At 37.8% G+C, this 21,199-nt stretch overlaps 3 protein-coding genes across 5 annotated transcripts; 1 reads left to right on the forward strand and 2 right to left on the reverse strand.

The window, feature by feature from the left end:
• Positions 1-6,410: 6,410 nt before the first annotated feature.
• Positions 6,411-9,281, reverse strand: rpl30 (ribosomal protein L30). Its single transcript, XM_022746978.1, has 5 exons — positions 9,221-9,281; positions 9,058-9,106; positions 8,446-8,591; positions 7,346-7,476; positions 6,411-6,513 (listed from the first exon to the last, which is right to left on the reverse strand). Exons 2-5 carry the CDS (start codon positions 9,076-9,078, stop codon positions 6,461-6,463), a joined length of 351 nt encoding a protein of 116 aa, XP_022602699.1. The 5' UTR covers positions 9,079-9,106; positions 9,221-9,281; the 3' UTR covers positions 6,411-6,460.
• Positions 9,282-10,058: 777 nt separating this feature from the next.
• On the forward strand, positions 10,059-16,240 carry LOC111223015 (skin secretory protein xP2-like). Of its 2 annotated transcripts, none has more exons than XM_022746976.1 (4): positions 10,059-10,463; positions 13,058-13,315; positions 15,384-15,425; positions 15,510-16,240. In XM_022746976.1, the coding sequence occupies exons 1-4, from the start codon at positions 10,373-10,375 to the stop codon at positions 15,521-15,523; spliced, it is 405 nt and encodes a 134-aa protein (XP_022602697.1). In that variant the 5' UTR covers positions 10,059-10,372; the 3' UTR covers positions 15,524-16,240. The 2 variants fall into 2 exon arrangements, with proteins under 2 accessions (XP_022602697.1, XP_022602698.1); XM_022746977.1 differs by having other exon boundaries at positions 13,085-13,315.
• A 65-nt stretch (positions 16,241-16,305) lies between these two features.
• On the reverse strand, positions 16,306-21,158 carry LOC111223017 (2-iminobutanoate/2-iminopropanoate deaminase-like). Of its 2 annotated transcripts, none has more exons than XM_022746980.1 (6): positions 21,029-21,158; positions 19,929-20,034; positions 19,307-19,361; positions 19,110-19,178; positions 17,108-17,163; positions 16,306-16,833 (listed from the first exon to the last, which is right to left on the reverse strand). In XM_022746980.1, exons 1-6 carry the CDS (start codon positions 21,091-21,093, stop codon positions 16,777-16,779), a joined length of 408 nt encoding a protein of 135 aa, XP_022602701.1. In that variant the 5' UTR covers positions 21,094-21,158; the 3' UTR covers positions 16,306-16,776. The 2 variants fall into 2 exon arrangements, with proteins under 2 accessions (XP_022602701.1, XP_022602700.1); XM_022746979.1 differs by lacking the exon at positions 21,029-21,158 and adding an exon at positions 20,706-20,840.
• Positions 21,159-21,199: the final 41 nt, after the last annotated feature.

The raw sequence follows: 21,199 nt of genomic DNA on the forward strand, positions 1-21,199 counted from the left end.
ATGCCTTACTATACTATGGCATTTTTTATGCCTTACTATAGTAGGACATTTTTTGATGTTTTTATGCCTTACTATACTATGACGTTTTTTGATGTTTTTTATGCCTTACTATACTATGGTGTTTTTTATGCCTTACTATACTATGACATTTTTTGATGTTTTTATGCCTTACTATACTATGACGTTTTTTGACGTTTTTATGCCTTACTATACTATGGCGTTTTTTGACGTTTTTATGCCTTACTATACTATGCCATTTTTTATGCCTTACTATACTATGACGTTTTTTGACGTTTTTTATGCCTTACTATACTATGTCATTTTTTATGCTTTACTGTACTATGGCGTTTTTTACGTTGTTTATGCCTTACTATACTATGAATTTTTTGAAGTTTTTATGCCTTACTATACTATGGCGTTTTTTGACGTTTTTATGCCTTATTATACTATGGCATTTTTTATCCCTTACTATAGTATGACATTTTTTGACGTTTTTATGCCTTATTATACTACGGCGTTTTTTATGCCTTACTATACTATGACATTTTTATGCCTTACTATACTATGACGTTTTTTCACGTTTTTATGCCTTACTATACTATGGCGTTTTTTGACGTTTTTATGCCTTACTATACTATGCCATTTTTGATGCCTTACTATACTATGACGTTTTTTTTAATGTTTTTTATGCCTTACTATACTATGAATTTTTTGACGTTTTTATGCCTTACTATACTATGCCATTTTTGATGCCTTACTATACTATGACGTTTTTTTTAATGTTTTTTATGCCTTACTATACTATGAATTTTTTGACGTTTTTATGCCTTACTATACTATGCCATTTTTGATGCCTTACTATACTATGACGTTTTTTTTAATGTTTTTTATGCCTTACTATACTATGAATTTTTTGACGTTTTTATGCCTTACTATACTATGCCATTTTTGATGCCTTACTATACTATGACGTTTTTTTTAATGTTTTTTATGCCTTACTATACTATGAATTTTTTGACGTTTTTATGCCTTACTATACTATGCCATTTTTGATGCCTTACTATACTATGACGTTTTTTTTAATGTTTTTTATGCCTTACTATACTATGAATTTTTTGACGTTTTTATGCCTTACTATACTATGCCATTTTTGATGCCTTACTATACTATGACGTTTTTTTTAATGTTTTTTATGCCTTACTATACTATGAATTTTTTGACGTTTTTATGCCTTACTATACTATGCCATTTTTGATGCCTTACTATACTATGACGTTTTTTTTAATGTTTTTTATGCCTTACTATACTATGAATTTTTTGACGTTTTTATGCCTTACTATACTATGCCATTTTTGATGCCTTACTATACTATGACGTTTTTTTTAATGTTTTTTATGCCTTACTATACTATGAATTTTTTGACGTTTTTATGCCTTACTATACTATGCCATTTTTGATGCCTTACTATACTATGACGTTTTTTTTAATGTTTTTTATGCCTTACTATACTATGAATTTTTTGACGTTTTTATGCCTTACTATACTATGCCATTTTTGATGCCTTACTATACTATGACGTTTTTTTTAATGTTTTTTATGCCTTACTATACTATGAATTTTTTGACGTTTTTATGCCTTACTATACTATGCCATTTTTGATGCCTTACTATACTATGACGTTTTTTTTAATGTTTTTTATGCCTTACTATACTATGAATTTTTTGACGTTTTTATGCCTTACTATACTATGCCATTTTTGATGCCTTACTATACTATGACGTTTTTTTTAATGTTTTTTATGCCTTACTATACTATGAATTTTTTGACGTTTTTATGCCTTACTATACTATGCCATTTTTGATGCCTTACTATACTATGACGTTTTTTTTAATGTTTTTTATGCCTTACTATACTATGAATTTTTTGACGTTTTTATGCCTTACTATACTATGCCATTTTTGATGCCTTACTATACTATGACGTTTTTTTTAATGTTTTTTATGCCTTACTATACTATGAATTTTTTGACGTTTTTATGCCTTACTATACTATGCCATTTTTGATGCCTTACTATACTATGACGTTTTTTTTAATGTTTTTTATGCCTTACTATACTATGAATTTTTTGACGTTTTTATGCCTTACTATACTATGCCATTTTTGATGCCTTACTATACTATGACGTTTTTTTTAATGTTTTTTATGCCTTACTATACTATGAATTTTTTGACGTTTTTATGCCTTACTATACTATGCCATTTTTGATGCCTTACTATACTATGACGTTTTTTTTAATGTTTTTTATGCCTTACTATACTATGAATTTTTTGACGTTTTTATGCCTTACTATACTATGCCATTTTTGATGCCTTACTATACTATGACGTTTTTTTTAATGTTTTTTATGCCTTACTATACTATGAATTTTTTGACGTTTTTATGCCTTACTATACTATGCCATTTTTGATGCCTTACTATACTATGACGTTTTTTTTAATGTTTTTTATGCCTTACTATACTATGAATTTTTTGACGTTTTTATGCCTTACTATACTATGCCATTTTTGATGCCTTACTATACTATGACGTTTTTTTTAATGTTTTTTATGCCTTACTATACTATGAATTTTTTGACGTTTTTATGCCTTACTATACTATGACGTTTTTTGATGTTTTTAGGCCTTACTATACTATGGCGTATTTTGATGTTTTTAGGCCTTACTATACTATGGCGTATTTTGATGTTTTTAGGCCTTACTATACTATGGCGTATTTTGATGTTTTTAGGCCTTACTATACTATGGCGTATTTTGATGTTTTTAGGCCTTACTATACTATGGCGTATTTTGATGTTTTTAGGCCTTACTATACTATGGCGTATTTTGATGTTTTTAGGCCTTACTATACTATGACGTTTTTTGATGTTTTTTATGCCTCACTATACTATGGCGTTTTTTGATGTTTTTAGGCCTTACTATACTACGGCGTTTTTTATGCCTTACTATACTATGACTTTTTTGACATTTTTATGCCTTACTATACTATGGCGTTTTTTGACGTTTTTTATGCCTTACTATACTATGACGTTTTTTGACATTTTTTTGTCTTACTATACTATGATATTTTTTATGCCTTACTATACTATGGTGTTTTTTATGCCTTACTATACTATGGCGTTTTTTCACGTTTTTATGCCTTACTATACTATGACGTTTTTTCACGTTTTTATGCCTTACTATACTATGCCATTTTTTATGCCTTACTATAGTATGACATTTTTTGATGTTTTTATGCCTTACTATACTACGGCGTTTTTTATGCCTTACTATACCATGACATTTTTATGCCTTATTACACTATGACATTTTATCACGTTTTCATGCCTTACTATTCTATGACGTTTTTTATGCCTTACTATACTATGGCTTTTTTTCACGTTTTTTTTGTCTTACTATACTATGATATTTTTTATGCCTTACTATACTATATAGTTTTTTATGCCTTACTAAACTATGACATTTTTTGATGTTTTTATGCCATACTATACTATGACGTTTTTTGACGTTTTTATGCCTTACTAAATTATGGCATTTTTTATGCCTTACTATACTATGGCGTTTTTGACGTTTTTTATGCCTTACTATACTATGCCATTTTTTATGCCTTACTATACTAAGGTGTTTTTTATGCATTACTATACTATGGTGTTTTTTATGCATTACTATACTATGATTTTTTTTTATGCCCTACTATACTATTTATTTTTTATGACATTTTTTATGCTTTACTATACTATGGTGTTTTTTATGCCTTACTATACTATGATTTTTTTTTATGCCCTACTATACTATTTATTTTTTATGACATTTTTATGCCTAACTATTCTATGACGTTTTTCTGCCATATTATATACTATGACATTTTTGGCGTCATCATGCTTGTTCCTGACGTACGTACGTTTAAATGCCTTATTAAAGAATGACGTTTTTTTTTACGTTTTTCTGCCCTACTATACTATGATGTTTTTCTTCCTTAATATACTATGACATTTTTTATGCCTTACTATGCCGACATTTTTATGGCTCACTATACTATGGTTTTTTGTGCCTTTTCATTCTATGACTTTTCTATGACTATACTTTGATGTTTTTATTCCTTAGTATACTATGACCAATGACATATGTGTGACATACAGTATATGTCCCTTAATTCAAGATTGATGTTACCATATGTGTCACATATAAGAGGATATATTATAATGACAGACACATACTCTGGATGTATGAAGATATAAGTTTATAACACATATAAAATACTCACAGTGAAATGCAACTTCATGCTTATTAAAATTCTATATGTTTGTGTATGATTTTACCATAAAATGCATTTCAGCATACATGGAAGTGAAATACCGTACTCCATAGATCAGGGTGCAGGTCACATTTAAAAACAACAAAATACATGTTAGATACAGTATACATGTGACAAAGAGAGCAGTTTTAAAAACTTTTTATAAGAGCAGCTCAAGACAATATATAAAAAGGTGCTGATGCAAACAAGTGTCCTTAATAAACAGTCATGTCCAGTGCACACTTAAAATGCTGGTGCATTTTTTTTGCATGTCACCCTCTGGTGTTGGAGACAGGGATGGGGCCAGCATTTTGAGGAAGTTCATAGTTCTGATGGCTGGTGGAAAAAAGACATTGTACAATCTGGACGATCTTGCATGGGTGTGGAGCCTCCTTCACATGGCAAGAGTGCAAAGAGTTGGTGGGAGGGGTCAGACAGTATGTTGGTGACCTTCCTGACACACCCGTCTGTGTGGATGTTTACCACTGAGGGGAGAGAGACACCTGAGATCTTCTCTGCCGCTCTCACTATTCTTTGCAGGGACTTCTGCTCAGCAGTTGTGCAGTTCATGTACCAGAAGGTGATGCCATGTGTCAGGATGCTTTTGATGGTTCCTCTGTAGAAAGTGTTCATGATGGATGAGGGAGAATTCGCTTTTTTGTCTCTGCAGGAAGTAGAGGCGTTACTTGGCCTTTTTTGGTGAGGTCTGTGGTGTTGATGGACCAGGTCAGATCAGTTATGTGAACCCCCAAGAACGTAGTACTACTGACTTTTTCTACAGCAAAGCCTTGCACACTGCGACCTTTCCTGTAGTCGACTACCATCTCCTTTGTCTTCTCCACATTCGAGGAGAGGTGGTTGTTGCTGCACCACATGACAAGTTGCTTTGCCTTTTGATCTTTAGTATGGGTCAAGCTACAAAAACAGATTCCTACATCTCTCATAATGCAACTTGATAGGGTACTTTATCGGGCAAGTTTATTCCTAATGTGCTATACAATAGCACATTAGGGAAGCAATGAGTGGAAAAACTGGGCCAAATTACTTGATGGACAGCTTCAATCCTCCCTGCTTGATAAACACTAGTGTCCTTTTAACTCCATACCTCCAGTTTGTAACAGAGGCTAATTGTTTGCAAGCCCAAGCTGAGGTGACTCTCATCACATCACTATGACATCAGTGTTACTTTCTCAGAAAATTCTCAAAAATCTGACTGAGCTATATCAAACATGGCAAGTAAAATTATCAGTGTGTAAAACCTATGGCATGTCCCTTTTACATGGGCCATATACTTCTAATATGTTTTGAGAGAGTGGCCCATTTTATATATTCTAGCCCTTAGAAACAGCAGTTGGCACTTATTCAGTTCTTCTGGAGCTTTTGACTAAATCACAGGGTCATAATCAGTGGATATGTTTTTTTCCTCAGTTGTCATGGGACAGTAGATAGTAGTAGATGCTTAACATTTCTTTATAGAGTTGATTCACTGAGACATTTTTAAAACTCAGCTGTTTACAAGTTGGAGGACATCAGAGGTGACCATCACCCTGTAAAGCTTTTAATACCTCTGAAAGGAGAGTGTCCTTACTCGATTACAGTCAACAGGCTGCAGCTAATACAGCAGACAGTTATTCCCAAGGTTTATGTAAGTGAGGGAAAAAAAAACATCCTCAAATATCAGCAGTTGCGTAATTTTGACATCAATGTGATAAGCAGTCAGTTGGGAGGATGATGATTTACACAGAAACTGATAATCCTGTCACCATGCTGTTACACAAGTCTCTGAAGAAAGCTTTGCCACTTAAATTTGGTTTCCATCATTGTGTTTTCTTCTGACAGCCTCATAATGTAAACAAATCTGCTGACAGCCTCATGATGTAAACAACTCTGCAGAGAGAAGAGGAAATCCCTCATAGGGAACATACAATGTTAAGCAGGAGGGTGGTGGGTAGAATGAGAAATCCAAAGAGCAGGATGCTGCTCTCTGGTGGACACTTGCAGGACTAACACCATGTCTGGACAGCAAGTTCATATTGAACAAAAATGACATGACAGTAGCATGAACTGTTAACTCCAACTTTATTTATAACAACGGGGTGGGGGAACAGCTCTACTGAGGCTGCTGCTGCTGATCTGGCATGCTCCTGATGATGTCAGAATCGCCTGAAGAGGAAAAGATGAACGAAGAGTCAGTGAACTGAAATTAAAACTTGTCACATATGCAGTACAAAGACATCCAATTATATCCCTAGCATTAACAGATAATTTTAATACCCCCAAAAAAATAAATGACCAAAGTTGACATTATGAGGATAAGTGTGACCAACGGAGCATTCATGAACTGGCAAGAAAGCACTGGCAGCTCAGCTGAGCACTCCGACCGGCTTTCATCTAGCGAACCACTAGTCCTGAACTGGACCACTTTGGTGAACAAGTCCAACAGGCGCAAAAATTCGCAGAGGAAACCAAGTGTCAGGAAAAAACAACAACATGCGTCTGTATAACAGTTTTAATAGACCTCCATGTAAACAATGCTCCAAACTATTTTAAATAAATCTTGACCAATTTGGATCTTATTTGTTGAGCTGAAGTGAGCTTGTGTTAGAAATAATTTGAAAAAGGATGCTTTGACATTGACTTTAGTTGCTCCCCATGTTAATGCGTGTATATTATCTCAATTAAACTGTTAGTAATAGACTAATATACAGTATTTCTGGGTGAACAGATTCATTGAAGAGATATGCATATTCTAGAATGAATCACTGAAACGTTGTGATGTGCTTGAAAACTTCGGTTTGTGTTAACAGAGCCTCTTTGCTGCTGCTGTTCTGTTCACTCATGTCAAACAGGCTCACTGGGACCAGTCTGCCCCTGGCAAATGTCAATTCATCAATTTTGAACCAGACAGTGACTGGCACAAGCTTGTGTCGGAAACATCCCATTAGTCCATTTAATATAGTAGCAGATGCTGTCCAATACCAATACAGGTACTCACCAGGGTCAATGATCGCCAGTGTGCACACCCTGTAGTATTTGCCACAGGCTGTGCCAAGCTCAATGTTGTTTCCACTGTAGTGGTGGACACCAGTCTTGGCCAGCATGGCATAGTACTCGATCTCAGATTTCCTGAACACAGCAGACAGGCAAAAGAAATATGTGAGTCAAAGCAGCAAATACACCATTAAACCAAGTAAATTTGACAGAAGACAGGAAGTACAATTTAACAAATGCATTTAAAAAAAAAAAAGAAAAAAAAAAAGGTGCAGACAAGCCACACTACCCTAGAAACTCTGACAGACACTTGGATCATTGTATTTAATTTGTCTCAACACAATAATTCCAATAATCAGGGTGTAACCAATTTATAACAATCTAAATGTTAAGATTTTAACAACTGAAATCTTTACGAAGAAATGTTATCTATGACTAGTTTGAATAGTTTTACATATACTATATACTATTTATAATTGGAATTTTTATTCCGTAGTCATCGTGTGACATGCCAATAAAAAAAAATTAAGACCCTGACATGCATGTTGCACAACACAACTCAATACACAGTACTATCAAAATTTTTTTAAACCTAAATGCTAAGCTTTTACTTTAGACCACTACAGAAACATGGAGCAGGTCAGGGGTAAGTTGTGTCATATCTGCATTGTCTTGGGCTTTTCATTAATTGACCAATGCCAAATATCTACACTTCCCATTGGATAAAACAGGGTGATTACCAAGCTTTTGACCGTATTTCTATTGTCTGCTTATAACTTCCTGCAAACAGAAAAGCAATGCAATTTCCAAATTGAGTTTTCACTTTAGATGACAATAAATATTCCTTCTGCAATAAGCATTCAGGATAACAAAATTATTGGTATTATAGTATAAGGACCACATTCTCCCTTAATTTCCCAGTTCACTGTGAGTTCACAAAACTCCTGTTTACAGTGCTGTCTGATGTTAAACAATCCATTGGCACATGATTTCAATCACAAATTATATTTGTCATACCATATTTTCTTATTAAATAAAGCGACTCAAGTTTCATACGTCAAACTCAAACCTTAATGGTGCAGACTGGAGACCATCATCACATACCTAAGAGCAGGGCAGTTGTTGGCCAGGATAACCAGCTTGGCTTTTCCCTGACGGATCATCTTCTGGGACTGTTTGTAGCCCAGGACGTATTTTCCACTCTTCATCACCAGCTGGAGACGGGAGTTAATGGACTCCATGGACTTTTTCTATACAAACACCGATACACATTTCTACAGTCAGTGACACCACATTGAGCTACACAGCTAACTTTCACCATCGTTGTGCTCTCAAAAAGCCAAAGCAACATTGTGGAAATAATGACATTCATCAAAATGGACACAATGAGGTCAACATGTTAAGTATGTTTTTCACGTACATTTGCAGGAACTGTTGCTACTTTTATAACATTTCGCTGTTGTTGGATTTAGCAAATTAGCATTAGCAGGTTAGCCGTCGTCAGACAAACAGACGGATAAACAGCAATAAAGAGAGAAAGAGCAGACACGGGTGACTTTACACCATTACGTCCGAAATAATTCAGCTCTTCAATTTACATGTTGAGTGCTAACAATAAGTTCATAAGGGCAGCCGCGGTGTTAGCTAGCAGGCCCTGAGAGACACACGTCTCCACGTGAAGCGGCGTGCGTCCCAGCCCGACCCCACCGCACTCACCGTCTTCTTTGCGGCCACCATGTTTGCGATTTAGTCCTGACCGGCCAACCTGCGAGCGACAGGAGGGGAGGAAAATAGTTTCGTTAGGGTCTGAATAGAAATTAAATGTGAAAATGTCAAGAAAACGTTAGGTTTTATTTAGAAAACTCGGAGCTCTTCTTACTGTGAGATGCCTCCAATATGGCCTCGGAGAGAAAGGAAGGCCCATGGTGCACTGCGCTGCTATCTTTTCGGAGGGCCTGCGCAGAAAAGAACTGCGCAGGTTACTCACTACAGATGGTTTATAGTTCTTTTTTTTTTTAGAAGAAATGAATCAATAATCAATTCTTAAAAGCCATCCATTTCATACATAACATACTATATGGGTATATAGTTATTCCAGCCATACAAAATAACTGTAAAAAATACTCCATTATAAATAAAAGTCCTGCATTCAAAACCTTATTCAAATAGAAGTACAGATAGAGCAGCAGTCAGAGGCTGTTTTATTATGCACACTGTTGGGTAGCATAATCTATGATGATATTTTTATAAATTGATCATGTGTTTTAAATGTAAAATGTAAATCTCAAAAGTAAGTAGGCTACAACTTTTAGGTTTTTGTGTCTATAGGCCTACTTTTTAATCCACTACATTTATTTTTACAGATATAATTTTTGCTTTGAACTCAGTTATTACTCTCTACTAGGAGCCTTTCTGCTGTCTAATGCAGCTCTTATTAATTTTAATAATTCAAGTACATTTTTCTGCCAATATTTTGCACTTAAGTGAAATTATGAATGCAGGACTCTTCATTGTAAAGGAGTAGTTTGACAGTATAGGGTGTGTGGTAGTTCCACTGGCCATTACGCTGCCCCAGTAGATTAACTTTGGATTAAGATATTTGCTCAAAGGCACATTGGCAGTGGGCCTAGTTTTTGGCCTGGCTTTCCCCGCCCCAAGAGGTGGCCGCTGCACACTGACTGAATAATGTATTTTTGTCCCTGCGCCAGCCTCTTGGAAACAGCCTAAGTTACAGTACACAACAAAAGCCTACATTTCATCTGCGGGTCCAACTGTTTTTAGAAACGTGTGACCACGACACCAGGAGCTGAACGCATTTACTGGAGGAAGTACCCTGGTGCGCAATTACGCACGGGAGTAGAGGAATTTGACGTCCAGCCTGGCTTTTTGTTTCTCCTCCAGGGGATTCTCTCTGCAAAGTTTTGAGTCCTCTCCACTTACTGATATCTATGCACGACGTCATCAGGGCAGCTCCAGCCTCACCTCTTCACTTTGAACTTCACCTTCTAGTCCTCTATGTGCACAGGACAGGATGGGATGCTCCACCAGTTCCCAAACTTCAGCGGTAGACACGACTCGACCCAGTGCTAAGCCCGAGGAGAGCAACGGAGCCAGCACTACAGGTGATGCAGAAAGCTTTATGCTTCTATGTATAATAATATGTTTAAGAGGTGTGTGGAAAAAGCAAATAACAAATGTAATGTACATACAGCTACATTTCCTATCCAAAAACTAAATTTGACATACTGTAGTTTCATAATTTGTATGTTAAATAATGTATATTTTTGCATAGTCTGAAATTATAGTAGTAGAGAGTAGTAGAGATGTCGATGGCCTTAACATAACTGTAAATATCAATTTACTACAATGATATCACTCAGGTTATGTCTATAAATGCTTAATGACGTCAACGTATTAATTAAAGCACTTCCAATAGTTATTTTATTTCAGTAGATACTATGAATAACCTTGTGACATGTCAGTGAAAATGGTGTCATCATGGAAGCTCACTGCTGTGTCCATATAGAGTTGCATCATCCATTCAGTTATAATATAGGGAGCACTGTCCTGATAAGGAACAGCACAGTCTGCATGCAAATGAACACCAGTGTATTTCTCTGGGTACAGTATCTGGTTTCTTTATTTTTACTGAGCCAGAGCTCCACAGTGACAGGATGGGAAAGTTTATTGTCATTATTTAACAGTGGCTTCTGGCTCTGTCCTCCCTGAGAGGGAGAGACAGTGGCATGAAAGCAGATTTGGTGACAGTCTACAGTTTCAATAGGAAATGGAGAAGCCACTTTGGACACTCCTCTGTTGTAGTGGGTCAGAGATGGCCCGGGCTGTGGTGCAAACTAGCACACCTTTCAAGGTAAAACATCAACACTGGATGCTGCGTTTGCATTTAGCAGTGTTAAGGAAGAGTGGGAACTTATAAATATGCGAGGGACAAATGCTTTGTGTCTGACTGTAGTAAATGTGACTTTTTTTGCAGTTCTGCCAGCACAAGCATTACTTGACACTTCAAAGAATAAGTAGGTGAAAACTAGTAAAAGATTCACTGAGTGGGACCACCTCTGAGCAAGTGTCACTTGTTCTCACTCTCTTTTTGCACTTCTTAAAGAGATATACAGGCCTATTATTGCCATAAAACACATGGAAGCACATACACGCACGCTCACATAAGTTACCGAGCTTGAATGCATCTACTTGCATTGAGGTATTGAGCTGAGAAACTGCCACTGAGGCTGATTAAATGTGTTTAAACCTGTATCATGCAGCTGATCCTGACCTCTGACCCCCCCCAAAAGGTGACAAATGAAAGGAGAGCTTCCACTACAACTCTTAATAAATAATCATGTCATTGTTGTTGGATGATGAGGATGGCAAAGCTTTATCAGCCAAATGACAGTGAACATCGTCTCAGAGGTCAAATGGAAATTTGTCAAGATGTTTTCTTATTTTTGCATGTGGCTCATTTCCTTTCCTTGATGCTACTTGTCGTTCCCAAAAAGGGTTACGTTTATTACCCCAAGGTTTATCCATTTAAAGACATGTCAGTTTAACACTCCGATAGTGCCAGTCTTTACCCAGCAGCACCCTCCATCTGACATACTGACTTACTTCTTATTCTTCACAATTACAACAGAGAAAGTATTTATCATAATGATGTTGAATATTGACAGGATGGGAACAGTGTTAACAAATATCATGTCCCAGGCTCTTAATGATATCACCTCTGTTTCGAGGAGCACTTTGTTTAATTGCTTCAAGCAACTTTGAAAACAGAAGTTTGATGGTCAAGACTTTGATGATCCATGCAAATATTTGCAATGCAAATCCCCCAGAAGAAAAAGTTCTACAAGGAAGTGATATGTAACATCACAAAACACACAGCAACCTGTTCATAGAGCTATGCTGTTCCTGTTCATTAACAACAATCTGCATAATCATTAACTCTTTGTGGCTCCTGTTATGTGTAGGTGGAGGTCTCTTTATGCCATTTTTTAAAACTTTCTGATCTGTTGCAAGTAGCAGCAGCATTCGTTTTATTCTTTACTAAGTTATTTGAAGGAGGAACAGTTGATCAGGTATAGTTCTGTTTTCAAGGAATTGATCGCATTGTTATTGCTCTTGTCTATTTGGGTGAAACTGGTGGCTTTGCAAAGTCCCATGGTCAGAGACTGGAGTTAACAGGAGTCAGATTCTTATTTTCACAGTACTCCCAATCTTTAATTATGAAGCACAATGCAATTCATCACAAGATGAAAACATCTGTGTCATACAGTCTAACATGCTGCAGACAAAGCCTGCAGAACTTCAGAAAGTTCATGAGATTACAGAAAATGTTTTCACTGTTGCTTGGGGCCCATAACAATATTAGTTATGCAGACTGGTCCCTCTGGTTTTGGATTAACTCAATAGCTCACATAAGCAACACAAACGTAAAGGAAACTAAAACTAGTGGAACCTAAGAGCACAGTACTGATATCCTAAACTGTCTCACATTTAAATGACGAAAGTCTAGTTCCTGTTTTCTTACCTGACAGGGTCAGTGTTTGTGTGTTTTGTTTGTGTCAGCCTTCAGACATCACATCAGTACTGCCAGTGTCAAGAGTCGGCATGACATTAAATGGGAGATTTCTTTAAGGTATTTTTGGGGGCATTTTTAACATGAGCTAACAAATGCACGTGCTTAACCCTGTGTCCCTGACAGGGGCGGCCAACGAAACTGGCAAAGTAGCTGAGGACAGCGAAACTCTTCCGGACCAAACACCCGCTGATGGCGATGTTAAACCTGCAGATGAACCTGCTGCAGCTGCCACATCTGCAGACAGCACCGCTGCAGCTCCACCAGCAGGGGAGGAGCCTCAGCCTGCAGAAGCCAGTCCGCCTGCAGACGGAGAGGCAGCGGCAGCAGACAGCACCACTGAGGCAGCAGCAAGCTCCTCGGAAGCTGCAGCTGCAGACCAGGGTAGGTTGGAGTAAAAAAGAAAAAGCAGTGTCTTCTCTCTTCATCCCACATGGCCAACCTCAACCCTGACCATTAACAGATCCAGAAGTGTTCAAGGTATATAGGGCTTGTATGGGAATTTCAATCCCAAACTTCTTCTAATCCCATAAAGAACTATACCAATGTAGATTTTGGGGGATTACTAAATATTTTAGTGGACTGTCAACCATGGAAAATCATACTTAACTTAAAGACTTTCCTCATCATCCTCACATGAACAAGCCCATTTGTCGTGGCAAAATGAATTGCTTCAAGCTATCAGCTAAATTCCAAGCACCTATTCATTTTATACAATTTTCAATGCAAATTAAACATTTGTCTTCTACAGCATGACTTATCTCCCTAACACTGTGACGTGTATCAGACTGACTGAACACCTCACTAAGTTGTAAAGTTGATAAGGATGGAGCTGCATACCTGTGTGTCCATTTTGGTATATATACTATATACTTATGCCTCATTAACCACCGCTACTACTATTTTCTCTAACGAGACATCGTTCTTGAAGTGTGTGAGGAAGCTTCAGCGTAGATTCATTCAAACCTCTCGAGGTTTGGGCATTTTTCTCTTGATATTTTAATCTTCATCTGTGAAACAGGCCCTTAAAAGCTGTTACCACATAAGGGAGAAAACAATAGTCACAATATTTGTGTCCCATTGAGGGAAGAGAAACTTATTATAGACAAATTGGACAATTGCTTCCACTGACCTGCAATAACCTGAGCACTGCTCCGCCTCCTGCGTAGTGACCCAATGAACACAGGCTGCCTCGGCATCCAGGTACATAATGTCCCTTCCGTCTTTCCCTAGACCCTCCCCAGTCCCAACAGCAACGGTGGTAACCAGGCAGTATCCAACAACACACAGACATGACTTTGGCTTTTAATGAACACACCGGGGTGGCCACAGGAATGTGTTTATAAGTCACACATCTGATTATTTAGTTAGTATTAGAGGACCTGTCTCAATAAATCACACTTGTACTCACTTTACCGATCCAAGCCGTTTTCATTGGTTTATGAATTACATTTTCCTTGATGTTTAGTTGATTGAGTATTCTCTAAGATCCGCTTCATGAAACGTTTTCCCTCCTGGTTGTTTACACATGTAAGATATATAAAGTGTGATGTTTTGAGGAACTCTTATTAAGGGCTGCAGACCAAAAAAGAAGACAGTAACAATTCAGTAACAAATTAAGTTTTAAGCCTCCAAGCAGCTGTCATTTATGATTTCTTACCAGTCAGCCCAGGATCAGATCCTGATTTGTGTAAGTTAAAAAGAGTTAAAACAGATCGGATTTTAAGGGATGGATACTTGCAAGGTTAAACCATGCAATGCATTCAAAAAATAGTCAGGACTCTCCTTGATCTTTGTCCTCACTTGATCTTGACCCCCCTTTGGTCTCCAACCTCACTCACCCTCAGTTCAAGCTTGACCACAGTCCTGTGTGTGTATGTGTGTGTGTGTGTGTGTGTGTGTGTGTGTGTGTGTGTGTGTGTGTGTGTGTGTTTGTTGTGAACACTTTGTTGTCACCGTGGTCTCATTAAGGTGCAACTGGAATCCACAGAGAAACTAGAGCATGCCAACACATACAGGGCTGCCACTGGCGATGAATGATGTCAGGCGCGCTGAGCCTCCCTGCCTCCATTTCACAGCCAATGAAGAGAGAGGATCAAGTGTCTCATTAACACACCGGACATGGCAGCTCAAACACTTCTGTACCTGTCAGTGGTCAGGGGTTGGGACTGGCCTTTTGGGATTAATCTGCAATCACAAGCCTTTGAGGGAAAACTGAATGTGAAACATCCAATTGAATGTGAGATGCAAGTTTTTGTACTTTTTTTCAGCATTGTTGGGATTTCACAACCAAAATGTGTAACAGGTTGAATAATTAACGTTTACTAACTAACTAACTGGAGGTGATGTGATTAATCTAACCTCCACGCCGCCAGGGTCGTCCCGAGTGAACCGAACTTTTAAACGTGACCACGTTTGTTGTTCAAATCTTTTTGTCTTTCATTCAAAACAGAAAAAGCAGATGATTCAGAGCCCAAACCAGAGGAGACACCAGGTGAGCACAGCTGTAGTTTCCACATTGTCACATCCACATAACACCATCAGTGCAGTCCTAATATGTTTCCCTCTTTGTTTCCAGCTCCAAGCGAGTGAAGTGCAACGTGAATGACTGCACAGATTAACTGGAAGCGTCTGAGCTTGTCTGTATGCGTGAGTGAAAGTACGTCCGTGTGTGTGTGTGAAACAGACATCACCTTGTTGCCAAGATGCAGACCCTGTGATATCCACTTTCGATCAGGGTTCCTCGGTCATCACTGTGCCTTCTTCCCCTCATGATGGTGTGTGGCTGCATTTTCTGCTTGAGAACTGCACATTGACAGAGTTCTACAGCACTTAGTGGGTGTGTTGATCTTCAGAGGAAGCAATCATTTCAAAATATCTTAAATTACTAATCACTTCTATTTATTCAGTGCATAGAAATGTATAATAGTAGATGTCTTTAATCTAACTTTAACCTAAGAGTTCATTCTGTAGTTTTCTACAAAATCATGATTCTAAGGAAACCAAAGCCAAAATATATTTGATTTATGAGATGTTATTCTGTTTGGGTAGCTGGCTTTGATTGTACAACTATGTTTGTGATGAAAATGAAGAGCTGGTCCACTGCAGGTTTACTGAGGTCTGATTTTAAAAATCAATGAGTTCCTGATGAGAACCAATGAGATAAGAGTAAATATGAGAGTGAGTTTTTTTTTGTTTGCTTCTGATGTGTCATGATTTCTCTCTGGAAGGAAAACCTGAAATCTGTAATAAGCTATTAACTGTCAAGAAATTAAAAGGGCCACCTTAAAGATGACATCTAATAGAGTTTCTTTGATATCTTAAAGCAAGGATGAATACATATGTTGGATGAGACATTTTAGGGGTTTTACTGCATTTATTTATTAGTGAGAGCTTCTCTTTTCAAATGTGTGTCAGTTTTTTTTATTCAGGAGAAAAACAGAAGATGAGTTATGAAACCAGAGACGGCACAAAAGAAGGCTGATTTCTGTCGGAATGAGGAAATGGTATTATGATCACAATCTGCTTCATGGAGTATGTCAGGTATGAAATTACCTTTAGTCACAAACTAAATGCTGGTCAGTTAAGTGCTTCTCTTTTGTTAGTTTAAAGGTGGTTTTCCAGTAGTACAATCCTGAAAATAGTTCAGCAGTGCCATCAACCAGCCACAGTGAACAGAAGAGAAACTATTTCATGCTAAAACCTGACAGTACGGAAAAGGAAATTGAACAAGATCCTAGTTTGGTCTTTCATTTGTCATCTGGAAATATAATAAGGCTTCCACAGCACAACTATACGGCCGTTTGGTGGTTAGGCTATAACTTGTTTGTGATGTGGTCGGCTTGTCAGGAGTCTGAGAGAGGACCGAGGACAGCAACCGCCTCAATCTCCACCAGTCCACCCTGAGGTGAAAAAGAAGCAGACAGAGAAACATTGAGGACAAGGGGGAATGTAAAAGAGCTACTGATCAAGAAAAGGACATGTACAACTTTTAACTCCAAGCAGCTGAGCATTTAAAAGTCAACATGGTTGATAGGAAATGCATGACATGCATGACTGAGCATGCACCTAGCTACCATGCTCTTTTCCACCACCCCATATGTATTGATGTATATGAACCATGTACCATGGGGAACTGCGGTTCTAAAATGGTGTAAAGGTTTTGTCTGTACTTACTCTAGGTAGAGCAGCGACTTGGTAGGCAGCTCTGGCAGGAAAGTTACTGCTGAAAACTGGAGAGAAAACAAACATGACATGTACAGTATAAGAAAAGCATATCAAAAAGCCACCAGCTTGACGACTCTAACTATAAACACATCATTTCATTTCTGGGAAGCTCTTTTAATGAATGAGAAGGTTTATAAACCAAGGGTCTATTGATGCTAAAAGATGATTTATTAATGAGAAATAATGAGACATAAAGTGCAACTATTTGGTTGCTAGGTTTGAAAAAATCCATTTGGCTGGTGTATAATATGTTTGTCTTGAAGGGTCCCTTACGTGGTCTAACTGACCATTGGCTGAATCTCCTTGATGAATTTAAGAGCTGGTTGGGGGAGGATACACATAAATGAAACAGGTTTTTTAACATGGAAATATGAATGGCTTATTACTCTTTCATAAATCATTAACATTTATGGGTGCCCACACAAGGAGTTATAGCTGTTGAGTTTTTTTTACAAGACAAAAACAGCTGTATGAGAAAAACAAATCTTTTATAGCTGATAATTCGAATAACCAGATTTATCAGACGCAGTCAAAACATTGGCTGCTGGCGGAAATGTACTATAAAGTGAGAGTTTTCACCTGCTGCCTGAAAAGTTCAAATTCACTCGACTTTGGATCAACTGGACACACGTCCTCGCCTTTCTCTGTCAAGGTCAGGGAAAGTTGCCTGCTTGTGTTTAGGGTTGAGTAGAGTCTGGAGGTGGGAGGGAGCTCAGGCCTGTACCACAGTCAATGGTGTGCGCAGCAAAGCTTGCAGGGAGGGGTTGGGTTACACCCGTGTGCCTGCACAGCAGGTGTCCATTTACAGCTCACTGGGCAGTGCAGCTTCCATTACACCTGTCTGTTGTGATCCAGAAGGAAATGCCCAGACTGAGCGGCCTGTATGAGGAGGCTGCTTTCATGCAGCAGAGGAAGAGCAGAGTGAGTCTGTCTGTCAGGCAGCTGCTAAACCTGCCAGCAGTCACTTTCTGAGAGATGTCAGTGAAATATGAGCCACTGTATCTCCTCATGACCACACAGGTACAGAGGCAGGAGTGTGCCACTGGACTGATTACAGACTTTTACACTGTTTAAGTGTAATATAATAGTAGATTGTGAACTGGATTTCATTTAATTTTGAGGTGGGACACCACTTAGATATCTTTAAATTAGAGCAAGCTGCCTGTAATTTAAAACAATCATGAAATGGAAACTGTACATGTTAAACCAGGGATCAAATGTAGTGTGAGATGGAATATGAGATGCATACACATAGCAACTGCAGTGACAAAAAGTTCAATGGAAAAACATTTTTAAAATCTATTTTGCAAATCTATTTTAAAATGAAAAAAAGAAGCCATAATTTGAAGTCAGAACAAGGAAGTAGTATTGTCAAATTTAGTGAAGTTTTTATTACTTTCTTAACTTTTAGTTTTATGATGCATTGTTTTGATGCAAATTTAATAGAATCAAATTATACCTTTTTAGAACTGATCAATTCACTAAATGATTACATTAAAGCCTATAATTATTCAGGTTGAATTCTTCAGGCTCCAGACACAGGAGCATATAAACATAACCGTCAGGAAAAACAAGAACCTGTTTAATTTCTCAAATCATATCTGCACTGAAAGTCAAGTGATGTGAGAAATGTTCTACAAATCAACACTGTTGGAGCTGGCAGATAGTATACTGACAGCCTTGATTAAATGAACCCACTATCCAAACAGTGACTCAGGTGTTTGTGCAGGCAGATCGACCAGGTGACAGCAGTTCTGACCTGGTTAAAACCTGCCCCCATGTGGCTGCTTTTCTTAATAGATTATAACTTTGAGGGAAGAACACAAAGTACATTTTGACAATACCATTAGAAATTAATAAGTTAATTGCACATTCTTCACTTTCTTGCATAAAATGTTAGGCAACGTGTATTGAAATATGGAAACAATTAAGTATTTACATGTGTACTTACATGTCTTGTAGACCTCATTGACACTGTTGAAGTCATTTATATCTGAGAGCAGCACGGTCGTCTTCACCACTGAAACAAAAGATTTTATTTTTTATTTTCTTTAGTTTGTTGACACACACACACACACACACACACACACATACACACACACACACACACACACAGAGCATATGAGTCTGACAACAGTCAGATCTTACCATTGGTGTAGTCACAGCCAGCAGCTTTAAGGATCTCCCCCATATTGACGAGAGCCTGTGGAATGAGAGGTGACCTGTTATGTTTCTGTTTTTTATTTATGTTGCTCAGACCTTTAAATGTAATAGCCAAAAGGACGAAGCCTGGGAAACATACTGTTATTTGAATTAATCAGTGTCAGTGTAGACACTGTTGCTTTAGTTTGTTGAATTTTGTGTTTTTATCTATTCATATTGTTGTTTTTATTAGGTTCTTAACACTTGAAATTTAAATTGAAAAGCAAAAATACACATTTACCTAAGTCAAGTCACTGTAGCTTTAATGCTTGTACGTCCATCATCTTAGCATGCAACATTTGTCATTTAAAGAAAATAGCTTACTGAATACTTTGAGCCTCAGTTGTTTGGTCAAAGGCATGTGACTCAGAGCTGTGCTTCTTGATGATCTTAGATGTAAATTACTTATGGAAACAGAGTTACTATAGAAATGGAGTAAAGTTGAGGCACAGTGGCTCTGGTTTACACTGATAAACCTCTCAGCCACTAGAAATAACTGGACAGTAAATGTCCTGCCATCTTGTGGTGTTCAAACATAGTCAACCATCATCATCATTATCCGCTTCACCTGTTTGGCCTGGGCCTGGACTCCTCCATCTACCAGCTGACCAGAGGCCACATCGAGCCCCAGCTGACCGGAGATATACATGGTTCTGTCCGCAACCACCGCCTGACTGAGGATAATACAGAGGACACACACACACACATACACACACACACACACACACACACACACACACACACACACACACACAATAGTTAATTAATGTGACTGATAATCAACCAAGCATTTGGGAGAAATGGTGAAAAATAAGATGCAAACAAGCTGTTAATCTTTTAAAAGGAGTAATCCAGATAAAGTCATATGATAAAACTCTGACGGCTCTATTTTACTGCAGTATTTCATTTACATGAGTCTGTGATGTTCAGTGACGTAATGTATGTTTTGCTTTAACCTTGTAACCTGTTTTATTTGCCTAAATATCAATTAGTGTTACAGTATCTTAGATGCACGGTGCATGTTAGTGCAGTAGTAGTGAATCGACTGAATGTGGATTTTTGCTCGAAAACAAGATCATGAGCAGAGTCCATTCTGTCTAAACTAACTCCGCCCACTGACAGCCGATTGGTCAGACCAGGAACACCCCTCAATCTGAGCAAGTACACACATTGAATCAAAGAAAACAGGAAATTAGTGAGGCAATTTCATGACTTCTGATCACTGAAATATGTTTTAGTCGAGTTATCACAAACAAAAACGGCACCTTTTTTTTTTTTTTAATTTCTTAAGGCTAGAGCTATTTGAGGTTCAAGTTGCAGTATTTCACAGCACATTGATGCTTACCTGTATATTCCCTGTCTGACAGGGGCTTTAGGTGTGTAAGGAATCTGTCGATGAATAGTTGCCATGACTCTGTTGCCTGTGTGATTCAGAGATATTTCTGCTCTGCTCTGCTTCTTCTGCTCTGCTCAAAGTTTAACTTCGGCACTTTCTTTTATGGGGTCAAGTCAAACAGGTGAGTTCATTGAACACGAAGACCCGCCCCTGGTCAAACGCTGGACTGTGTGTGTGATTCCCACTCATTCATTTAATGCACTGACTTCTGCAAACCACGTGTCGCTATAAATAGATTATGATGCATATTTCTGAGTTTAAACTTGCCTTACCTGTATGGACCGATGGCCGCCGGGGCCGATGGAGTGTTGATGATCTTTCTGTGGAGTGCAGCCATGTTTTCCTGATTTTTTTATTTCTTCTATTTCCTCCAAACTTTCTTCACTGCAGACTGGCTGTGAAATGGCTGTGCAACAACTTAGGGGGGCGATAAAAAGGAACAG

Source organism: Seriola dumerili, unplaced genomic scaffold (genome assembly GCF_002260705.1).
Source record: "Seriola dumerili isolate Sdu_G_001 unplaced genomic scaffold, Sdu_1.0 BDQW01000110.1, whole genome shotgun sequence".
NCBI classification, from domain to species: Eukaryota; Metazoa; Chordata; class Actinopteri; order Carangiformes; family Carangidae; genus Seriola; species Seriola dumerili.